At 42.0% G+C, this 24,331-nt stretch overlaps 1 protein-coding gene across 6 annotated transcripts in view; it reads right to left on the bottom strand.

Annotated features, from left to right (window-relative positions):
• pnpla7b (patatin-like phospholipase domain containing 7b) overlaps nt 1–24,331 on the bottom strand; it is a 345,798-nt gene that overhangs the window by 117,753 nt on the left and 203,714 nt on the right. For all 6 annotated transcript variants that reach the window (XM_043719904.1, XM_043719899.1, XM_043719901.1 and 3 more), the window contains 3 exons: nt 22,433–22,601; nt 19,952–20,134; nt 10,424–10,542 (listed from right to left, as the gene is read on the bottom strand). In XM_043719904.1, the coding sequence (XP_043575839.1) occupies nt 10,424–10,542; nt 19,952–20,134; nt 22,433–22,601 (471 nt within the window). The remainder of the gene's footprint in view (nt 1–10,423; nt 10,543–19,951; nt 20,135–22,432; nt 22,602–24,331) is intronic.

Here is a 24,331-nt window from a genome sequence, read left to right as displayed (position 1 = left end):
TTTCAGTTTTTAAATCAATTGACAAAAGTAAGTGCAATTTTCACACATAATATTGTTTTTAAAAAAATCATCTCAAAGATGTAGCGATGGGACACTGAAAAAGGCATCAGCTGTCACTTACGCTTCACTTTCAAACTAGGCTGCTTAGTTAAAAAAGGGGAGAGAGAGTCAAAACGTTTAGACTGATAGACATGGCGAGCAACTTACAACAGACTATAGAATTTTTAAAAATCCATGTGTAGGATGTGGGTGTCAGTGTTCTAGGCCAGCATTTATTGCCCATCTCGAACTGCCTTTGATAACATGGTGGTGAACGAGTTTCTCAAACTCTGGAACTGCTACAGTCCATGTAGTGTAGCAGTGTTTGACAGTTCCCACAGAGTATTATGCAATTGAGTGTTTGCTATGCCATTTTCAGACTGCCGGCCTTAGGTCATATGGATGCCAAACTAGATACGGACCGAGATTTCCTTCCATAAAGGACATTAGTGAATTAAATAGGCTTTTTGGACTAATCAATAGTTTCATGGTAACCGTTACTGAGGCTAGCCTTTCATTTCAGATTTTGAATATTGCTGAAAAATCTCATGAGGGCATTTCGCAAATAGACCAATGTAAAGGGGAGCAATGTCTGTATTATTCATGAGAGGAGCATGGTTTTTGGTTGGAAAGTGGATACTGACTAGTAGAGGTTTGCCTGTTGCCTGTTCTACTAGAGAAACTGATCCTTGAAGTGCACCCCCCAGCTGATCGAGCACACGTATGTTGCGAGATTCCAAATAAGTGGTTTGATTTTCACATGCAACACTGAATATTTAGCAGTGCTGTGAGGTTTCAAGGACAATCTGGACACGCACATCTATAAACCAACAAAAAGATGGGTTTAGTCATCTGAAAAATGCATGATGATACCAATAAAATGCGAGCATATCTAAGTGACAGGTGCCCAGCAGGACCAGACAACCTTGCTCTAAAAAAAAATGCTTGTTGGATTAAAGCAGCTGAATGATATATCTTATTGGGTTCACCCTCATTGTCTACTGGATCCGCACATGCAGGGCTGCTCAAGACATGAAAAAGTGATGTGCATTTATGTCCAGTCTTATCTTGAAGAAGTTCTGCACAACGTAAATTGGTCAAATGAAGAGCGATTTACAACAACCAGTTTTGGCCAAGTTTTCCACATATTTGGTGAAGCTTTCCTTTACATTTGTAAAGGCCATATAGGACTCTCAAATCAATAGCAATTCCGTGTTCATGTGCCCATTCCACAATGCTAGCCTATTCACCAACGTACCACATAAGGAGGCCACAGACATTTTACCCTGCAACACTACATCATGGTAATTGAAATCTGTCACCAATGTGTGAAATTCTGCGAACTAACGAACTCTACAATTTATGCAGCTACATTGAGTTTCAGTGACATCACAAATATCCTAGCTGATGCTGTTGTCACAGGACTCGCTCTGTCTAGTACTCTCAAACATCTTTGTTGGATTCCATGAGGAAAGTGCAACCTCCTACCCCCATATTGCTAAATATGTTGCTGGTATATTTACTAATCTTGAATTCAGAGTTGCATGTAAAAATTTCCTCACTAGTTTTAATCAACTCCATCCTGCACTCAAATTCACCTTTGATATGATCCAAATAAATAAATTCAGTTTCCCTGAATGCTAGTTGAGAAGTCTGCCAGGGGATTCCCAACGACAATCTGTTGCAAGCCTAACTTCACTGGTTAGGGATCCCAATACAAATATTGGCTAGAATTCCAAATGCTATAGGACTGACCTTATATGCAAACTCCTAAATAGGACTCAAACTATTTGCTCTCTGCACAAGCTAGATGCTAACTAGTGTGCATCAAAGCCATCCTGCAAGATAATGGCTCTCCTGAGCACATCACCTCTCACTGTATATTAGTAATCTCATGAATAAGCCTCAGGTTGCCTTGTTGTCGTGAAAGTGCCCAAACCCCCTGGAAGGATAAGGTACCTTAATAAAATTATCAACAGGTGACTCCGCATGTAGCTACGTGAGTGAAATGCCTTCATGAGACTCTTTTCAGCAATACTCAAAATCTGAAATGAAAAGCTAGCCTCAGTAACAGGCTATTGCCATAAAGCTAAAAAGAAATTTTGCTGAATATTTAAATGAGGATTTGAAGTTCAGTGTGGGTGTGATGCTAGGTATGTAGGCTGTACGTCTCAAAGATTGGTGCATCATATCAATCAGCATGTCTCTTTGGCTGTTCACACCAGGCACGATATGTCCAAAGGAAGCAGCACACACTTAAAAAACATTAAGTAGTGTTCGACATTAGATAAGATTCTTGTGCCAAGAATTACATTGTCAATTTAAGCCTATTACTCAGGATTGCAGTGTGGCACATTCATACTATTGAAAGCTACATATATTCATTCACAGGGCACTGTCCTTTGCAGCCAGAAAGAACATAAACACACACACATGCCTCAAATTACAAAAAAACTAGATGACAGCCATTGTTTGTTTCATTTCTTGAGGCAATGCCTTGACCATAGTCAAACTGATTGTTTTAAATTTAATCACAGCTTGGCAGTTATCGGTCAGTCATCATCTAACTGGTGCATTCTCCATGGCAACACCTCCATCCATTTTTCAACCAATCAGCATGATTTTTGCATACAGTATAAAAATGTTGCTCCTCTTCACATCGGATATGCTTGTAAAGTGCCCCGATGATTGCACAATCAACAGCTTTGACAAAATGTATATTTTTTTAAGCAACTCTCAAGCTCTGTGCAACCAGGTAATGAGTTACATGCTGGTGTTGCAGACTGCAGCTGATTGTGCAGTAATAAGGATTCTCTCTTGGATAGGTTGACAAAGAGAATTGGGAGAAAAATGACTTTTTGACTGAACAGTGAGCTGCATTAAAACAGTCAGTGAAATGAGTTCAGAAACTTCGGAGAGAGAGGGGAGCCAAGAACAAGGGATGACCAATTCATTCATGAGTCAAGTCAGTCAGAACTGCAGCAGCTAGGGATTGCAGTGAGCTAAGAGAGCAGGCAGAAAGAGACAATTTCAGTGAGTTTCGAGCAGCTTCCGACTGCTACATTAGAGATGGAGGTTGCTACCTTGGAGTCAAAGGTGTGTGCAAGGGGACATATAAACATGTGGGCAGCATGGTGGCACAGTGGTTAGCACTGTTGCCTCACAGCGCCAGAGACCTGGGTTCATTTCCCGCCTCAGGCGACTGACTGTGTGGAGTTTGCACACTCTGCCAGTGTCTGTGTGGGTTTCTTCCCACAGTCCAAAAACGTGCAAGTTAGGTGAATTGGCCATGCTAAATTGCCCGTAGTGTTAGGTGAAGGGGTAAATGTAGGGGAATGGGTCTGGGTGGGTTGCGCTTTGGCGGGTCGGTGTGGACTTGTTGGGCCGAAGGGCCTGTTTCCACACTGTAAGGAATCTAATCTAATCTAATTTATTACTTAGGTTGAGAAGGTATTAGAAACAGTGAAACTTATAGGGAGTGTATGTATTGTACATCAACACATGCAGATTGTTTTGAATGTAATAGAATCTTAAATATTAGGTGCCTGAAACTCTCAAAATATTCCGATTTACAAATTTGAAAAAGTACCCTCTAATTTAAGATGAGCAACATCAAAGACATTATACTCAATGAATTAAAATGGTACATTAACTGCCTGCCCACATCCCCTTTAGCTGCAAATTTATACTTAAAGAAAACTCTCAATTTTAAAGCTCAGCATTGAATGAGTATTAATTGGCTTGGCTAAATCATGTGCACAGTTAAATGCATGTTTTGCCAAATCAGCAGTTAATGAGAGGACACTATTCTTCTATGGCAAAGACTATAAAGACAGAAACTGCAGTACACCCACCACTGAGACACAAAAGAAATCACAACCACTTAGAAAATTACAACGAGGAATTCATGATCCTCACCCTTTATGAACAAACTTAAGTTCTTATAATGATAGGCGATAATTTGTACATGCTTCTCATAAATGACTCACTGCAAACGGAAATACTGAGTTGTTGCTATATCGATGAATTCTCCACACTGTAGGGATTCTATGATTCTAACTCCCCTATAGAAGGTGATGCTCAGGTACACTACTGACAGGATTGCTGAAGGTGGTCCTCAGATGAGACATTAAACTGTGGTTCCATCTACTTTCTCAACTGGAAGCCACATTTCTACTCAAATGCCATTATGCAGACAGGGCTGCGGAGTGACTGAGACTGAGAACTGAATAGTCAGGGCTCTGTGACATTTAAGAGAGATAGGCAAAAAGGAAAAGGTGGTGGCGCAGCGCTGCTAAGAAGGGATGAAGTCAGTTTTTTAATGAGAGACGTTCTCTGATTACAAGAGCAGAATGCAGAATCTGTTTTTTTTAAAAATCATTGATTCACAGAACATGGGCGCCACTGGCTCAGCCAACATTTATTACCCATCACTAATTGCTCAGAGGACAATTAAGAGTCAACTACATTTCTGTGGGTCTGGAGCCACGTATAGATCAGATCAGGTAAGCAGAACAGTTTCTCTTCCTAAAGGGCATTAGTGAACCAGATAGGTTTTCCTGACAATCGAAAATGGTCATTATTACACTAATGATGGCAAACCTATTTGGGTGGAGTTTAGAAGCAGCAAGGAGGCAGCAGCAATCATTTGTAGGAGAGGTTTCTCAGTGGTAACACACCAAACATGGGCATTTACAACCTACATAGAGATGAGCTAAATCTAATGAAAACCAATCCTCTGGTGAAAGAATTCTGAGAATGCGCTTGGACAGACTTCTGGAGCAATATGTGAAGGCAATAGGAAAGGGCTAATTAATAACCTTGAAGTAAAAGAACATTTTAGAACAATCAGCATAGTATCGTAGAAATTTCCATGAAGTTTAAACAAAGTCACCAAATGCAAAACTAGGGCTTCAATCTAAACAAAGGCAATTATGAAGATACAAAGAGGAAGTTGGCTGCAATGAATCGGAAAAATATATTTAAAGGTTTGGTAGCAGCTAGACAATGATTAACATTTAAAGAGTTAATGGTTGGTTTTTAATAAGCATATTTCTTCATGGCAGGACAAAAACCGAGTAAGTGAGAGCGCCATTGCTAACAAGAGAAGCTAATAATTGTATTAAATCAAAGGTGGAAGGGTGTAAGTTGCCAAGAAGAGTTGTAAGCCTGAAGACTGGGAGTATTTTAGAATTCAGCAAACCAGGAATGGAACAGAATATGAATGCAAAATAGCAAGAAATATACAAATGGACTGTAAAAGCTTCTACTGGTATACAAAAAAAGAATACTAGCAAATCTGGGCCTACACAAAGACATAGGAAGTTTATAATTGTCAAATGGCAGAAAAGCCAACTGAGTACTTTATGTCTGGCTAAATTGAGGAAGACATATGATGTCTCACTGAAATAATTAAGATCCAAGGGTCTAGTCAGAGTGGGTAAATGAAAGCAATTAAGATTACTGAGAGAAAGTAGTATTGGAGAAATTAATGGGAGTTTTTAAAACTTTCAATGGATCCAGTAAACTTCAACATACAATGTTGAAAAGGATAGCTACAGGGAGAGTGAATACATCAACGATCATCTTTTAAAACTATGAACTCTGCAATAATTGTTTCAGATTGAAAGTTTGCAAACATAACCCCATTGCCTCAGAAAGAAGGGAGAAACAGAGTTCAAGGAATTATAGGTCTGTTAGCCTGATGTCAACAGTCGAGAAAATTCTGCAATCTATTAGAAAGAATGTGATGATTGGACATTTAGAAAATAATTGTTCAACATAAATTTAAGAAAGGGCAATCAATGATTATAAACCTGACATTGCTTTTTGAGAATGTTACTAGCAGAATTGACAATGGGCAAGCAGTGGACGTGAAGTGCTTGAATTTTTAGAATGCTTTTAGTAAAATCCCTTTCAAGAGGTTAGTAAACAAAATTAAAACTCTTGGAATTGGGGTAATATACTAACATGAACTGGTTAACAGGCAGAAAGTAGAGGCTACGAATAACTGGGTCATTCTCAATTTGGCCGGCTATGATCAGTTGCGTATCATAAGGATGGGTGTTTGCACCCCAGCTGTTCACAATCTATTATCAATGATTTGAATGTGGGGGCCAATCGTAATCTTGCCAAATGTGACAATGACACAAAACTGGATGGGAATGAGAGTTGTGAGAAGGGTACAAAGAGGCTTCAATGGGATTTAGTTAGGCTGGGCAAGTGGACAAGAGCATGGCAGATGGGCTATAATGTGGATGCATGAGGTTATTCACTTTGGTATGAGGAATAAAGGTGCAAAGTATTTCTTAAATGGGAAAAGATTAGAGAGTGCCAATGTCCAAAGACACCTACGTGTCCTTGTTCCTAAACCACTGAAAGCCGGCATGTAGATGCAGCAAGCAATTAGGAAGGCAATTTGTCTGTCAGCACTTATCATAAGAGGGGTTGAGTGCAGGGGCAAAGGAATATCGCTTCAACTGCATATGATTCTTTATAAATGACTTGGAAGAGGAAGTGGAAGGGTGGGTTAGTAAGTTTGCTGATGACACGAAGGTTGGTGGAGTTGTGGATAGTATGGAGGGCTGTTATAGGTTGCAATGGGACATTGACAGGATGCAGAGCTGGGCAGAGAAGTAGCAGATGGCGTTCAACCTGGAAAAATGTGAAGTGATTAATCTTGGAAGGTTGAATTTGAATGCAGATTACAGGGTTAAAGGCAGGATTCTTGGCAATGTGGAGGAACAGTGGGATCTTGGGGTCCACGTCCATAGATCCCTCAAAGTTGCCACCCAAGTTGATAGGATTGTTAAGAAGGCGTATGATGTATTGGCTTTCATTAGCAGAGGGATTGAGTTTAAGAGCCACAAGGTAATGCTGCAGGTGTTGAAAGCCCTGGTTAGACCACACTTGGAATACCGTGTTTAGTTCTGGTCACCTCATTATAGGAAAGATATGGAATCTTGAGAGAGGATGCAGAGGAGATTTATCAGGATGCTGCCTAGACTGGAGGACAGATACAATAGGGACATTTAAGCAATTCTTGGATAGGCACATGGATGAAATGAAGGTTAGTTTGATCTTACAGTAGGATAAAAGGTTGGTACAACATTAAGGGCTGAAGGGCCTTTAATGTGCTGTACTGTTCTATGTTCTATAATACTGATTACCCTGTACCTGCAGTTGTGTACATGTCTGATCCCCTTGCTTAAGAATGGATATACTTGCTACAGAGTAGTCACAGACAGGATAGACAAAGTAGATGCAGAGTAGCTGCATTGTGGGGGACCTGAAGCAAAGTGATTGTAATAGTACAAGGGAGCAGATCAAGACCATTTTGTCAAGGTCAACCAGTGATGGGCAATAAATACTGTCTTAGCCAGCAATGCACATATCCATGAATGAAGAAAAGAAACAATGTCTTTTAATGGCTGCAGAGGTTAGAACGAGGGACACAGTCTCGGGGAGGTGGGGCTGAGTGTCAAGTGAAGAGAGAGAGAGAGAGACACACACACACACACAAAGAGAAAGAGACAAAGACACAAAGAGAGAGAGTCAAAGACAGCGACACAGAATTATTCAGACAAAGGAATGGCTGATAGCAAGCATGGGAAGGAAAAAGCTTATAATGGGAGCAATGAGTTAGGAATGGGTTGGCTGTGCTGAAAACTGCCCATGTCATGTCAGGACCTGAGGTGTGGGGTTGGTTCAAGAACAAGAAGGTGGTATTGGGATCCTAAAATTATTGAAGTCAATACTAAATCCTGAAGGTTGTAGGCACCAGCCCAAAACAGGAATATTGGTCAGGAAACATAATGATGTGTTGAAATAGCAGGCAACTGGAAGCTTGGGGTCACTTTTGTGGATAGAAAGTAAACATCTTGTAAAGTTGTCGCCCAGTATCAAGGAACGACATTGTGAGCAGTGAATACTGTAGACTAGATTAAGTTAAGTAAATGCTTCACCTGGAAAGTGTGCCCAAGGCCTTGGAGAGTGAGGAGGGAGGAACTAAATGGGCAGGCATTTCACCTTCAATGATCGTATGGTAAGGTGCCGTGGAGAAATGTTGGGTGAGGACCAAGATGTGCAGAAGGAACAGTCCCTGCAGAATGCTGACATAGGAGTGGAAGGAAGTGTGTCTCTGGTGATGGCATCCCACTGGAGGTGGGGAAATGGTGGATTATAATCCTTTGCGAACTGGGGTGGTAAGTAAGGCCCAGCGCGACCATATCAGCATCATAGGAGGGAAGAGTAGGGGTGAGAGCTGAAGTGCTGGAAATGGGTCAAAAACGGCTAAGGGCCCTATCAATAACAGTGGTGGGAAATGCTCAGCTGAGGAATAAGATGGCCATCGGGAAGGTGAGAAACTTGAGGCCGCACTCGTTTCAACCATGATCTACTAACAATCAGAGACATGAAAGACTGTGTTAATACCAGCCATCTTCAGAGAAGCTTCCTTCAAAATGCTGGCTGGATTTGAATTTAATAAATATCTGGACAGCTCTCCTGATACTGCTTGTGGTATAACCAACACTGGAACCACAAGAGGTCCTTGCTTGGTTCTGATGCTGTCACAGTTGAAAAGCCAGATGAGGCACAGTGCCTTGGTTTACATTTGAAGTGAGATAGAGATGGATGCCCAAAGATGGTGCCAGAAAGAATGGGAAAGGGAGAGAAAATTCTTGAAAAGTTACAAGTAAAAGGCCAGTTTGTAACACCCAGATCCAGAAGCCCAACCACGGAGACTGCCTCAAACATTGTGCCTCAGTTTGATCTAAACCACGTCCAGAGCTAACATCCAGTATTGGAAATGCAATGCAGCACCCATTTCCCTGGGTGTTTTGTGAGCAGCTGTGCAATTGTCAGATTAATTTACCCCTAATTAAAAATGAAGTTTTAATTAAACTTGGGTTCACTGAAAACATCAGACCCTTGCTGCAGTGAGCCATCTTGTGCTTCAGTATAAAAACACATATGAGCATAAACACAACTCAGATTTCCGGAATCTCTGGACCTGAAACCGTGGTAGCGTGACTCAACTTTCTGATAGACTAACAGGATCTTGCAAGCAGACACGGGACATTGATTATTCATGGCTCTTCAAAATAACAGCTGGCATAATATTCAGTGACTCATTTAAGTCAGAAAAAAACAAACAATCTTCAACACCTCGAGCTAACTTAATGCTTTAAAGTGTTGAATTTAAAAATATGAAAGGTAGCTGATTCTTGTCCTGATGGATTTTAGCTTTCTGTTCTGTGGGGGAAAACTCAGAAAAACTGGAATATGACAGAATTTGTGACTAAGGTAAAGTTGCATTTGGGTATAGATAAAGCTGCAAATGGATGCAACCTGAAACATTGTACAACTGCAGAATTTATTGGAAGCCGTGCACATACCAGTGCAAATGCAAATGAATTCCTTAATGTACCAATGTCACCCTGTCAACACTTTAAAATATCATTCACAGAGACAGGGAACTGGCACACAGGCAGAATAGTTCATCTTTCTCCAATTTTAACAGACTTGAAATCACTTAAATTAAAATACATTATGAGCCTCACTGTTCGTCCTGGAAAATCACTGCAACCTCAAATAGCTTCTACTGAAGGCCCTTGCATCTCTCATTGCTTAATGTAGGAACTGAGAGTGAGCTGTAGGAACTATGCACAATTATCAATGTACGTTTAGTGTTTGAAATTACCCCAGAATCCAAAGACAACCATAATTCAATGCATTGTGTAATAATCTCTGTCAAGGTTTACATAAAGAGTCACCGCCTAGTTGTGATACTTGATAGTACATTGGTGCAGCACCAGTAGAAATTCACTGATCACTGCGTTCACATGACAGATGTAGAAATGACCAGTATCATGAGTGTTCCCTGCCAGATTTGCGAAGGGTCCGTTCTGGAGGCCGTCTGCCAGAAGCAGCAGTTGAGGCTTTGGTTAGCCCTTTAAAGTGATGTCTAGAAAGCCATTCAGTTCAAGAGCAATTAGGATAGGGGAAACAAATTCTAGTCTTCAGCCTGTGCACCAACTCACATTGTATGCACATGGACTGATGGATATAGCCTTCCAGCAATATTATCATGTGGCCCAACTTCAGGTAAACCTCACTCTCATTTGGTGAAATGAATTTCCACCTTTGTATCTTTGGTGGGATAGTAGGCAACAGGACTATGCAGTGAGTAGATGTAGATCTTCAGCCTTGTGGAACCTATAGTCCAGAAGGGGAAACTAAGTAGAAATAAGTAATGATTTGGAAATGGAAAATAGCTTTAAGAAAGAAAGCCCTGTGTGGTTTCTGTAAATATACTTGCAGTCAATTTCAATCAGAGTCTAATTCAAGATTAAATACTTATAATTCAGCTATCAGGACTCACCTCGCGCCTCCACCTCCCAGCACCAGAGCAATAGAATTGCCAGTGAGAGTCCGAGCCAAGCGGGAGAAATCCGAGTGACGATCTGGCAGCTTCTGAGAGATTCTTTGGTACATCTCGAGCTGAGAAGGCATAAGACCAAACAGTATCATGCATCAGTTTGACTAACAGAGGTAAAAGTGTAAAAATTCGGCATAATATGGAAACGCCAAAGCACTAAGTTATACATTTGATGTGACAAATTACACCTTGCATATTTTGTCCATCAAATTTTAAAGAAGGAATATTTCAAGTTCAATGTTGATCTGAATGTGGACTTCTCAGAGACAAACTAAACAGATACACTGAATACTAGTTTCCGCTGTGGCTATCTCACACATGACAGACAAAGAAGTCCCTAATGTTGTGCTACTCATCCTTTTACCGAATCAGGAGCCATTCTGTCTCCCACAACTATTCATTGGCATTTCCTTAACTGAATACAAACTTAGGTCTGCTGTCCTCCCCTCCTCAAACAACTCCCTTTACTGGAACAACCAGTCTTAAATATATAGTTTCAAAGGTCATAAACTGCTTTATTCTCAAAGAGACCATCATTTACAACATTGTCAACTATGACTATATATTTTGCTTGACAGGTGGAGCAAAACACTGTTGCTGGGAGCAATGGCACTCCTCCAGTACAGTCATACAGCACCCATCTTTAGTCAAACCCATCTGTGGTGTCCAGACATCCCAATCTGACCTAGTCCCACTTGCCAGCACTTGGCCCATATCCCTCTAAACCCCACCTATTCATATACCCATCCAGATGCCTTTTAAGTGTTGTAATTGTAGCAGCCTCCACCACTTCCTCTGGCAGCTTTAGATTAGATTCGCTACAGTATGGAAAAAGGCCCTTAAGCCCAACAAGTCCACACCAACCCTCCGAAGAGTAACCCACCCAGACCCATTCCCCACATTTACCCCTGACTAATGCACCTAACATTATGGGCAATTTAGTATGGCCAATTCATCCTTACCTGCACATCTTTGGATTGTGGGAGGAAACCGGAGCACCCGAAGGAAACTCACGCAGATACGGGGAGAACGTGCAAACTCCACACAGACAGTCTCCCGAGGCCGGAATCGAACCCAGATCTCTGCACTGTGAGGCAGCAGTGCTAACCACTGAGCCACCGTGTGCTGGTGTCCGTGGCCGAGTGGTTAAAACAACAAATGTGAAGTGTTTTGGGGTTAACCCACGCAGGTTCAAATCCTGTCAAGTACATTTTTCAAAGGCGGCACGGTGGCTCAGTGGTTAGCTTGTTCCATACACACATCACCCTCTGTGCAAAAATGTTTCCCCTCAGATCCTTTTAAATCTTTCCCCTCTCACCTTAAACTTATGCCCTTTAGTTGCGGACTCCCCCACCCCAGGGAAAAGACCTTGTCTATTTACCCTCTCCAGGCCCCTCATGATTTTGTAAACCTCTATAAGGTCACCCCCTCAGCTCCAGGAAAAGAAGTCACGGTCTATTCAGCCTCTCCCTATAGCTCAACCCTCTAACCCTGGCAACATCCTTGTAAATCTTTTCTGAACCCGTGGAAGGGAAACCAGAATTGTGAGCAGTATTCTAAATGTGGCCTCACCAATGTCCTGTACAGCCACAACTAGACCACCTCAACTCCTATACTCAATGTTCTGACCAATGAAGGCAAGCATGCCAATGCCTTCTTCACTATCCTATTTACCTGCGACTCCACTTTCAAGGAACTATGAACTTGTGTCCCAAAGTCTCTCTGTTTGGAAACACTCTCCAGGACCCTCCTGCCCTGATTTGCTTTACCAAAATGCAACACCTCACGTTTATCTAAATTAAACAACATCTGACACTCCTTGGCCCACTGATCCAGATCCCGTTGTACTCTGAAGTAACCTCCGGCTTTGTCCACACCACCACCTATTGTGGGGTCATCTGTAAAGTTACTAACCATGCATCCTATATTCACATCCAAATTATTTATATAAATGATGAAAAGCAGTGGACCCAGCACTGATCCTTGTGGCACACTGACGGTCACAGGCCTCCAGTTTGAAAAGCAACTTTCTATCATCACCCCCTGTCTCATACCTTCAAGCCAATTTTGTATTCAATTGGCTAGTTCCCCCTAGATTCCATGTGGTCTAACCTTACTAACCAGTCTATCCTGCGGAATGTTTTGCTGAAATCCATACAGATACTGTCCACCAGTCTGCCTTCATCAATCCTCCTTGTCACCTCTTCAAAAAACACAATTAGGTTGACTATCTCTAATCAGTCCTTGCCTTTCCAAATGCATATAAATCTTGTCCCTCAAAATTCCCCCCTACAACTTATCCGCCACTGACGTAAGGCTCACTGGTCTATAGTTTCCTGGCTTTTTCTTACATCCTTTCTTAAATAATGGCACCACATTAACCAACCTCCAGTTGCACACCAGGGCTGTTAACAACATCGGTTTTATTTTTATGGGCATCAGCACTTCATGTCTATCCTTAATTGCCCAGAGAGCAATAACAGTCAACTGCATTGTTGTGGATCTACAGTCACTTATAGGTCAGACCAAGAATTCCTCCCCAAAAGGAAGGAATGCTCTCAAGGACACTGGTGAGCCAGATGGGTATTTTACAACAATTGATAATGGTTACATGGTTGCCAGTGGACGAGATTCTAATACCAAATTTTCAAGAGATTCCAATGCCACCATCTCCATAGTGGGAACCCATGTTTCTGCAATATTGCCTGGGCTTCTGGACAATGAACCCCCTTCACCTGTGCAAGCATTTAAGATTACTTGCCATGACATTGATATTCTTTCTAGAAGCATCTCTCCTTTCGATGTTGGATCTACACAGCAGCTCCCTTAGCAAACTTTGCTCTCAATTACATCTGAGCTCTAGACCAGAAGCAGAAGCAAAACGATTCTAAATCCAGGCATACTCTAATACTCTACAGGTTTTTTAAAAAGCCTTATAATGATGATCGATTCAAAGAGCAAGCAATAGGCACACCGTAATTAACACCCTCTCTCACAAGATCAACCCTTTTGCAAATTAACTGCATATGAGGTCATTGAAATAGGAAATTCGAAGAGTTGAGGATAGGTTTCTTTGGGGATCCATTGCCAGAGGCCTGTTGGAACCATACTTTACAGGTATACATGACGTGTCTGGTAAGTTTACATCCCTGAGGAATTTACACTCACTCCAACATGGAGGTTGGAATATTACAGTGCTCAGATGAATATTTAATCCATAATCATCACTGCAAGAAAATAAGTCGTTAACTAGATCAATAGAAACTGGATACAAATCAAGGAAGTGCTCTTGGGAGAGAGACAATTATTAATTCGCATTTTGCTGTTTCTCAAATATGCAAAGCTCATCTTTAACAACCAACTTGAGCATCAATTGCCCAGTGCCGAGGAGTGTTCTAAGAATTAGTACTGCTTGAATGGGTGTCAAGTGTTTTTTTAACCACAGCTGGTGTCAGAAGTTTAATTCAAATTAGAACTTAATTTTATACTTGTTGAAAACTCATTTTACTTGTTAGCATAGTGGGCCCCTTGGCAGTAATCAAGGTTACATTACGTAACTCATTTGTCTACTTGGGCAGCAACCCCTCCACCACCAGCGCACTGTGGCTGCAATGTAAGCCAACCAAAGCTGCACGGCAGCTACGCACTAGTACTCCTTTGACAGCACTTTTGAAAAATGTTCATTCATTCGTAAGTCAGCAGTTATTATCTCCCCCTAGTTTCCCTCGAGAAAGTGGTAGTGAGCTGGGTTCTTGAACTATTGTAGTCAATAGGTTAGCCTACAATGCCATTAGAGAGAGAATTCCAGGATACTGAACCAGTGACAGTGAAGGAACAACAATATATTTCCAAGTCAGAACGGTGTATGTCTTGATGGGGAACTTTCAGGTGGTGACATTCCCACATATCTGCTGCCCTTGTCCTTCTAGATGGAAGTGGATGGTGCTGCCTGAGGATCTTTGGGGAATTTCTGCATCTTGTAGACAGAACACACTGCTGCAACTGAGCATCAGTGGTGGAGGGAGGGGATTTGTGGATGTGGTGCCAATCAAATGGGGTTGCTTTGTCCTGGATGATGTCAAGCTTCTTGAGTGTTGTTGGAGTTGCACGCATCCAGACATGTGGGGACTATTCCATCACACTCCTGATTTGTGCCTTGTAGATGGTGGACTGGCTTTGGGGAGTCAGGAAGTGAGTTACTCATCACAGCATTCCCAGCCTCTGACCTGCTCTTGCAAAGTATTATAAAGCTGCAACATGACCTCTTGACCCCATTACTCAATTTCCCAGCTTATAAAGGCAAGTGTGCCATACACCTTCTTTCCCACCCTATCTACTTGTGTGGCCACTTTCAGGGAGCTACAGACTTGAACCCCAAGATCCCTCTTCACAACAATACTGTTCAGGGCCCTGCCATTAACTGTATACTTTTCCTTAACATCTGATCTCCCAAAGTGCAGAATCTCACACTTACCTGGATTAACCTCCATCTGCCATTTCTCTGCTCATATCAGCAACTGCTCAAGATCCCGCTGTATCCTTTGACAGCCTTCTACATGATCCACAATGCTACCAAGCTTGGTATAATCTGCAAACTTACTAACCCACCCATTTACATGTTCATCCAAGTCATTTATAGGTCACAAGCAGATATCCCAGTGTGGAACACCACTAGTTAGAGACCACCAGCCAGAAAAACACCCTTTCACCACTACCCTCAGTCTTCTATGGGCAAGCTAATCTGAATCCACGTGGCCAAGTCACTGAGGATCCCATGCATCTTAATCTTCTGGATGAATCTACCATGAGAGACCTAATCGAAAGCCTCACTAAAATCCATGTCGACACCATCCACTGCTCTACCCTCATCGGTCATCTTTGTCAACTCCTTGAAAAATTTGATCAAGTTAATAAGATATGACTTGCCCTGCACAAAGCCATGCTGACTGTTCCTAATTAGACCATGCTTTTCCAAACGTGCGTAAACCATATCCCCAAGAGATTTTTTGTAATAGCTTCCAAATGACTGATGTGAGACTCATTGGTCAAAAGTTTCCTGGATTATCCCATTTCCCTTCTGCAAAAACATTAGCTACCTGTCAGCCCACCGGCACCTCTCTAGTGGTTAGCGACAATACAAAGATCTTGGTTGAGGCCCCAGCAATCTCCTCTCTTGACTCTCTCAATAGCCTGGGGTAGACACCATCAGGCCCTGGGGGCTTATCCACCTTCATGTTCTTAGAGAGATCCAAAATGTTGTAGCATATTTGCAAATTTATATCCTTATCCTGGGTGAATACTGACGCAAAGTACTCATTTAGGATCTTGCCCATATCCTCTGCCTCCAAGCTCAAGTTTCCTCCTTTATCCTTGAGTGGTCCTACCTTCTCCTTAGTTATCCTCTTGTTTTAATGTATGTATAGAATGCCTTGGAATTCCCTTCAATCCGACTTACCAAGGTCATTTTATGGCGCCTTCTTGCTCTCCAAATTCCCTGCTTGAGGACTTTCCTGCTTTCTTTATATTCCTCACGGGCCCTATCGGATTTTAGCTTCCACAGAACAGTACTGGGAAGTTGTGTGGAGTCCGAAGAGATACGAATGGGGCTAAACGAATATTTTTCATCAGTATTCAAACAGGAAAAAGGCAATGTTGTCGAGTCAAATACTGAGATACAGGCTATTACTCCAGACGGGATTGAGGTAAATAAGGAGGAAGTGCGAGCAATTCTGAAAAGTGTGAAGATAGGTCCCCTAGGCTGGATGGGATTTATCCTAGGATTCTCTGGGGAGCTAGGGAGGAGATTGCAGAGCCCTTGGCTTTGATCTTTATGTTGTCATTGTCTACATGAGCAGTGCCAGAAGACTGGAGGATAGCAAATGTTGTCCCTTTGTTCAAGAAGGGGAGTAGAGACAATCCGGGTAATTATAGACCAGTGAGCCTTCCTTCGCTTGTGGGTAAAGTTTTGGAAAAGGTTATAAGAGATAGGATTTATAATAATCTAGAAAGGAATAAGTTGATTAGAGATAGTCAACATGGTTTTGTGAAGGGTAGGTTGTGCCTCACAAACCTTAGAGAGTTCTTTGATATGGTGACCAAACAGGTGGATGAGGGTCAAGCAGTTGATGTGGTGTATATGGATTTCAGTAAGGCGTTTGATAAGGTTCCCCATGGTAGGCTATTATACAAAATACAGAGGCATGGGATTGAGAGTGATTTAGTGGTTTGGATCAGAAATTGGCTAGCTGAAAGACGACAGAGGGTAGTGGCTGATGGGAAATGTTCATCCTGGAGTTCAGTTACTTGTGGCGTACTGCAAGAATCTGTTTTGGGGCCCCTGCTGTTCATCATTTTTATAAATGACCTGGATAAGGGCATAGAGGGATGGATTAGTAAATTCATGGATGACACTGAAGTCGGTGGAGTTGTGTACAGTGCGGATGGATTCTGTAGGTTACAGAGGGACATACATAAGCTACAGAGCGAGATTGAGAGGTGGCAAATTGAGTTTAATGCGGCAAAGTGTGAGGTGATTTGGAAGGAATAACAGGAATACAGAGTACTGGGCTAATGGTAAGATTCTTGGTAGTGTAGATGAGCAGAGAGATCTCGGCATCCATGTGCATAGATCCCTGAAAGTTGCCACCCAGGTTGATCGGGCTGTTAAGCAGGCATACGGTGTATTAGTTTTTATTGGTAGAGGGATTGAGTTTTGGAGGTCTTGTTGCAGCTGTACAAAACTCTAGTGCGGCCGTGTTTGGAGTATTGCATACAGGTCTGATTGCTGCATTATAGGAAGGATGTGGAATCATTGGAAAGGGTGCAGAGGAGATTCACCAGGATGTTGCCCGGTATGGAGGGAAAGTGTGATGAAAAAAGGCTGAGGGACTGGAGGCTGTTTTCGTTCGGGAGAAGAAGGTTAAGAGGCAACTTAATAAAAGCATACAAAATGATCAAAGGATTAGATAGGGTGGAGAGCGAGAGCCTTTTTCCTCGGATGGTGATGGCTAGTATAAGGGGTCATAACTTTAAATTAAGGGGTGATAGATATAGGACTGATGTCAGAGGTAGATTCTTTACTCAGATTAGTAAGGGTGTGGAATGCCTTGCCTGCAACAGTAATAGACTCGTCAACTTTAAGGGCATTTATATGGTCATTGGATAAACATATGGATGATAATGGAATAGTGTAGGTTAGGTCGGCTTTACATTGGTTTCACAGGTCAGCGCAACTTCGAAGGCCGAAAGGCCTGTATTGTGCTGTAATGTTCTACGTTCTATAGGCTTCTTCTTTCCTTTTGACTAAATTCACAATCTCCCTCGTTATCCAAGTGCTCCTTACTTTGCCATCATTGTCCTTCCTCTTTATTGGAACATGCTGGTGCTGAACTCTGATCAACATCTCACATGTGGTCTTGCCCAATAACACTTCCTCCCATTTAACACTCCCTAGCTCCTGCCTAATACTGATTCAATTTGTTTTCCCCAAATTTAGTACCTTCCTTTTAGATCCTGACTTATCCTTATTCATTAGCCATCTTAAAACCTAACGAGTTGCGATCACTATTTCTAAATGCTCTCCCAGTGAAAAGTCAGTCACCTGGCCAGGCTCACTAGCCAATACAAGGTCCAGTATGACCCCTCCTTTAGGTGGACTATCCACATACTGTTTCAAGAAATCCTCTTGGATGCACTTAACAAATTCTGCTCCATCTCAGCTTAGTGCAGCATTTCAAAATATCCTGGATCTGATACTCGGTGACATTCTTAAGCCTTCAGCAACCTCATACTTGAGCCTCAATGGTTGACACAGCACACATGATGACAAACGCAGTAACCCCATCCTGTTCATTAGGCAGGAACTCCTTATAATTAGTACGCACATATTAATTACTGGTAACCTCTATTCTATTCACTGTGCAGTAATGCTGGAGTACATTATAGATAGAGCAGCACACACTATGACTAACATACTAACTCATCCTTTTTACTGTATAAAACACACACCATGAATAACAGAGCAACCTTCAATTGCTGACTGGACAGAAATTCCATTTGGTACCGACTCTTTCACACACAATTATTATTTCAGTTTGTTTCAGATTTGCAGAAAGCAATAAAATAGAATGCACCTCCGACTGGAGGACAAGTTTTAGTTGTGTTGCTATAATAGGATCACATGGCAAACACCTTTCCACACTCACTGTATTATGAGAATGGGAAGTAAAGCACAGAGGAATTATTTCATGGAAAAAGGAGGAAATACAATTTTTTTCTACTCAAAGAGCACAAAATCACACATTTTAAAATCACGCATTCTAAACTTACATTTCACCTGATGTTTATTTAAGGCGTACAGCAGCTTTAACGCAAGGTGGTAAATGTTTATTTGCTAGGTAGTTAAATGAAATACATTGGGTAGAAAGAAATCCAGCAAGATTTCATAGATTAAACTTTTGTATTCGGAATGCAGTTTCTGGGCTCATCCAAATGTTAAGTGCCTTTCTGCTCAGTCTGGAATTACATCTATTTCCTCTTTGGTTTCCCAATATCCCAATCAGTACAGAAAGCAGTTGCTAGAGAATGTTCCACACAATGGATGAGGGAGAACAGCTAAGTAAAACAAAAAGATCTTGCTCGAAAGTCTTTGTATTTGAGGCACAATTTACCTTTGGTTGTTGTGCGATTTTCAAAAAAACGTACGCCTCAAATATTTATATTCCCATTCAAAAAGGAATTTTGTTAGGAGGAACTACTGCCCAAGAGTTGGGAAACAGGTGGAAGTGGTAGAGCCCAGATATTGGAACAGGGAGAATTTTCTTCTCTCTCTCTCTCATTACAAATAGATAATGTGGATTTGATTGCTGGATAACATAGTACTGAAACTTACTAAGACACAAGGGGAAGTTTTAGTATAGCAGAATGGAGCAGAAAGGTAGCAGATGCAATTTATTGCAGAAACGTGTGATATGTAGCATCGTGGAGAGCGAAATACAAAGTAAGATATGCATGAAACAGAAAGGCACTGAATGGAGTGGTGGAACAGAGAGAAGAAGGTGCAATATTTGGGCTTGAACACAATCATCAAAATAGTTGATAACTGTACATCCAACGACCCTCTGTCAACCGTGTGTCATATCCTCTGCTTTAAGGACCTCTGTCAGTGGGATATCAAGGTGATGAGACTCAAACTCACACTCCTTGCTGGAGGCTTACCTTTTGCAAAGGCATTGGAAGAGACAATTTGAAACATAATGCTCAGCTAGTCAAGAAGAGGCCCAGAAAAAAAAAAACAGGTGAGTGAATCATAATGGTTATGCAACAGCTGGCATATTGTGGAATTATTGGATAATTTAATATCAAAGATCACTCTCCCTCAAGGTGATGCTGTTCCAATAATGCCAATCTGATAATCCTATAAAATAAATCACAGTAGCAAACCATATGCAGTGACTGTTCCGAGCTCCTTACCAGTTTAGGTAGCCTCTTGCGAGAGAAGACCCGGCGAGGGCAGCAGAGATGTAGATGACCAGAGCACCAACTCCTCATGTTGAGCCACTCGACGGTGCGAGCTGGCGTCGGGCCATCCTCCTTGTGCAGTAGGATGAGCTGTTTGAGAGCTCGTACGGCTGTGTTCTCCAACATGCGCTCCAACTGCAAACAAAATCACACACAAATTACAGGACACTGAGCCGGTGCCACGGGACACACCGTCAGCTACTCTACGGTGCGCTACTCCCACTGTGTCTCCGTTTGCTGGTCGCAATACCAGGTTTTGTAGGTGCAGCACTTCACTTTCACACCCAATCAATTTAAGTCAGAAACGGGTTAATGTGGCAGCTAGCAATGATGGTCACCTGATTGTCCTGAAGTGAACCACACTTCTCCAGTCCCTTGCCTCAATGGTCAAAAAAAGTCATATGCAAAGTTTTCATGTGAGGAATGCTTCAGGTCCAAAAGAATACAATGAGCCCCTTGGAATAAATAGTGGGACACCAGCATGACTGACAGTGTACATACTGTGTTGAAACAAAAAATCAAAATACAGTGGACTCCAGATATAAGAACATAGAAGCGATATAGGGCATTGGGCTCTTCGAACCTGTTCCTCAAGTCACCAAGATCACGGCTCACCTGGTTATGATTTCATCTCTACTTTTGTGTCTGCTCCCTCTTAACCCTCAGCTCCCTTGTCAACAAAAAAAAATCAATTTAACTTGAATACATTTAAACCTCCATTATCATCTGAGGAAGAGACTTCCATAGATTAACGACATTCTTAAAAATAAATTATCACATCTGACAAGAGCGTGACCTCTCACTCTCAAATGCCCCTAGTTGACATCTCTATCCTAAGAGGGAATATCCTGCCAGTACCTACCCAGTTTAGTCCCCTCAGAATCTTACATGCTTCAATAGTAGTAAAACAAATAAGGGCAGGACTTGTACAGTTAATGGTAGGGCCCTGGAGTGTGTTATGTAACAGGGAGGCCTAGGAATTTAGGTGCTTGACTCTTTGAAAGTTGCATCATCGGTAGACAGAGTCAAGAGTGTGGTGCTGGAAAAGCATAGCATCCCAACGAGCAGGAGAATCAACATTTTGGGCATAAGCCCTTCATCAGGAATGAGGGCTTGTGGGTTGGGGAGCTGAGAGATAAATGACAGGCCGGGGGGGTGAAGGTGGGGGAGAAGGTGATAGAAAGGAGAGGAGGGTTGAGCGGATAGATGGGAAAGACGATGGACAGGTCAAGAGGGCAGAGGCGAGTTGGAGGCTTGGGACTGGGATAAGGTGGGGAGAGGGGAAATGAGGAAACTGGTGAAATCCACATTAATTGGCTTGCGGGGTTCCAAGGCGGAAGATGAGGCATTCTTACTCCAGGCATCAGGTAGTTCGGGTTTGGCAATGTAGGTAACCCAAGGATTTTGCATGTCCTTGGCGGAGTGAGAGAGGGAGTTGAAGGGTTCAGCCATGGGGGCGGTGGGGTCGGTTGGTCCGGGTGCCCCAGAGATATTCTCTGAAACAATCTGCAACTTGGCATCCTGTCTCCCCAATGTAGAGGACTCCACACTGGGTGCAACAGATACAGTAGATGACAATTTGTGGAGGTACAGGCAAATTTCTGTCGGATGTGGAAGGATCCTTTGTTGGGTTGGGGGGGGGGCAGTGGGTTTTAAAAGCAGAGCTCATATTTTTAAGGTGAGTGGTGAAAGATTTAAAAGGACCCGAGGGCAACATTTTCACACAGAGGGTGGTTCAAATGTTGAATGAATGGCCTGAGGCAGTCACAGATATAGGAACATTTACAACATTGAAAGACATTTGGACAAGTAAGTGAATAGGGAAGGTTTAGAAGGATATGGGGCAAACAAAGTAAGTAGGACTAATTCAGTTGGACGGAGGTGGACGGAGTTGGACTGAAGGACCAATTTCTGTGCTGTATGAATCTAAACCAAGTTTTATTCTTCTAAACCCACATGAAATCCATGAAAAAGTGGAGACATTTTCAGTAGATATCACATCTGTGGACAGAGAGAGAGAGAAAGAGAACTCAACTTTCAGATCAGTGACCTTGCATCAGAACAGTGAATGCTTCTGATGGAAGGTCAATCTAAAACGTTACCTCTGCTTCTCTCTCCACAGTTGCTGCATGACCTGCTGCATATTGTCAACATTTTATGTTTTTATTACCATAGAATTGGCTCTGACAGAGTATGCAGACAGCAAAGGAGCCACGTGACCAATGTACACAATACCTTCCAGTCAGCGATGTGACAGGTCCTTTCATGAAAAACAAATAATTTAAGTCATTCATTCTTACGTTATCCCTTCCTTTTGTCCCAAAGTTGGCAATTCACTGCACCGATAGAGACACATACTGACATAATGAAAGGTGAACATCGACATGATTGCAATTCCTCTAAATACTGTGTGAAGTGCAATTATTGATTTACCTCTCCAACAGTTGGCTCCTGCTCTCCCAGGCCAACAATAAGGATGCAATCAGCCTGCCTGATACAGCGCTGGGTCCAGGGAGTCATGCTGCTGTCAGACTGGTAGAGCACAATTCTATGGATATCTTCTTGCTGAGCTAGCCAGCTTGATAAGCGGTACTCATGGATGCTACACAAGGAAAAGCCAAGGGATCATTCAGAAATAGAACATTGAAAATCTACACACATTAAATCAACATCAGTGGAGAAAATGGACAAGCAAACAACAAGAGAAGGAAGGACTTTAATAGACTTTGAAAAGGAAGTGCAGGAAATGAAAGAGAGAGATACTCCAAGCACAGAGAGGGAGAGTCAATGCATCACTTGTGAACTGGTAAAAAATCACCAGTATCCCAGATGGCAGAAAATATCATCAAGGTGGCCTTGGACTTATAGCTTCAAGACCTTCTACCACCAGCTAATTTCTGCGTCTGTTGGAGATTATATTGATGGAAATCGATTGCTGTGCATAATCAACAATTCCATTAACATTAGAGGTCCCTCCAAGGATGACAGGCAGCAAACAAAATCGGTTTTGGCCTTTTTTTGTCTTGCAATTCCTATCCCAGACAGAAAGAGGCACTCTGAACTATACTGAAGATGGGAAACCTCCAGGGAGAAAGTGTTAGTGGGGCTGGATCTGTGGCTTTAATGTTGGTCTGCTTTTTCTTTTGCAGTTTAAGGCAGACAGACCTGCTATGCTTTGTTAACATTTTCATTTTAAACATGCCATGCAGGCTTGCTGCTTTTCCAATATCTCGGATTTTCCAGCACATTCCCTCAGCAAGTTTCAGACTACAGTAGAAAGTGAGGACTGCAGATGCTGGAGATCACAGCTGAAAATGTGTTGCTGGAAAAGCGCAGCAGGTCAGGCAGCATCCAAGGAACAGGAGAATCGACGTTTCGGGCATAAGCCCTTCTTCAGGATTCCTGAAGAAGGGCTTTTACCCGAAACGTCGATTCTCCTGCTCCTTGGATGCTGCCTGACCTGCTGCGCTTTTCCAGCAACACATTTTCAGCTCAGACTACAGTAGTAACTCAATGCTTCTTTCTATTGTTACAAGACACTACAGTCACACAAAACAATCTCCAGCTTTCTGATTGAACAAGTGACCACAACATCACACATTTGTAGAGCACCTTTATCTTGGAAAAGCAATCCAAAGGTCCCTCACCAAGATGTAAAGATGCTTGCGGGATTGGTAATGCTTGCTTAGCCTTTTTATTTCAATGCCTAAAAATTCTTGTTTATCAATAATTTTTCAATTCTAAAGACGAGTCTGACCTAAATTTTAAACCTATTTCTTCTCTCAAATAATGCTGATGGACTATTTTCCTATATTTATTTCAGATTTATGAAAACTTTGATTTTTTTTTAAATCAGAGATGTAGTTACAGAACCATCAAACTCACATTTGCAATTCTCTCTTTAAAATAATGCTGATACATAAAGGAGAAACTGCTTTCATTAGCAGGAGGTTGGTAACCACAGAGGACAGAAAATAATTGGCAAAAACACCCAGCAGGAAATGTGGAGGCACTTAAAAAGAATACAACTAGTTACAGTGTTGTGGAATGCACTGTCTGAGAAGCTTGTGGAAGCAAATTCAAAAGTAGCTGTTAATAAAGAATTAGACATTTACTTGAAAAGGGGAAATTTGCAATAGCATAGGGGTCAATCAGGCCGTGATGTAAACAGCTCCTACAAAGAGTCAATAACTAACACTACGGTAAAAACAATGACTGCAGATGCTGGAAACCAGATTCTGGATTAGTGGTGCTGGAAGAGCACAGCAGTTCAGGCAGCATCAGAGGAGCAGTAAAATCGACGTTTCAGGCAAAAGCCTGAAGGATGGAAAG

This window comes from Chiloscyllium plagiosum, chromosome 30 (assembly GCF_004010195.1).
Source record: "Chiloscyllium plagiosum isolate BGI_BamShark_2017 chromosome 30, ASM401019v2, whole genome shotgun sequence".
In the NCBI taxonomy this organism is placed as follows: Eukaryota; Metazoa; Chordata; class Chondrichthyes; order Orectolobiformes; family Hemiscylliidae; genus Chiloscyllium; species Chiloscyllium plagiosum.
This window is presented reverse-complemented; position numbering and strand designations above follow the sequence as displayed.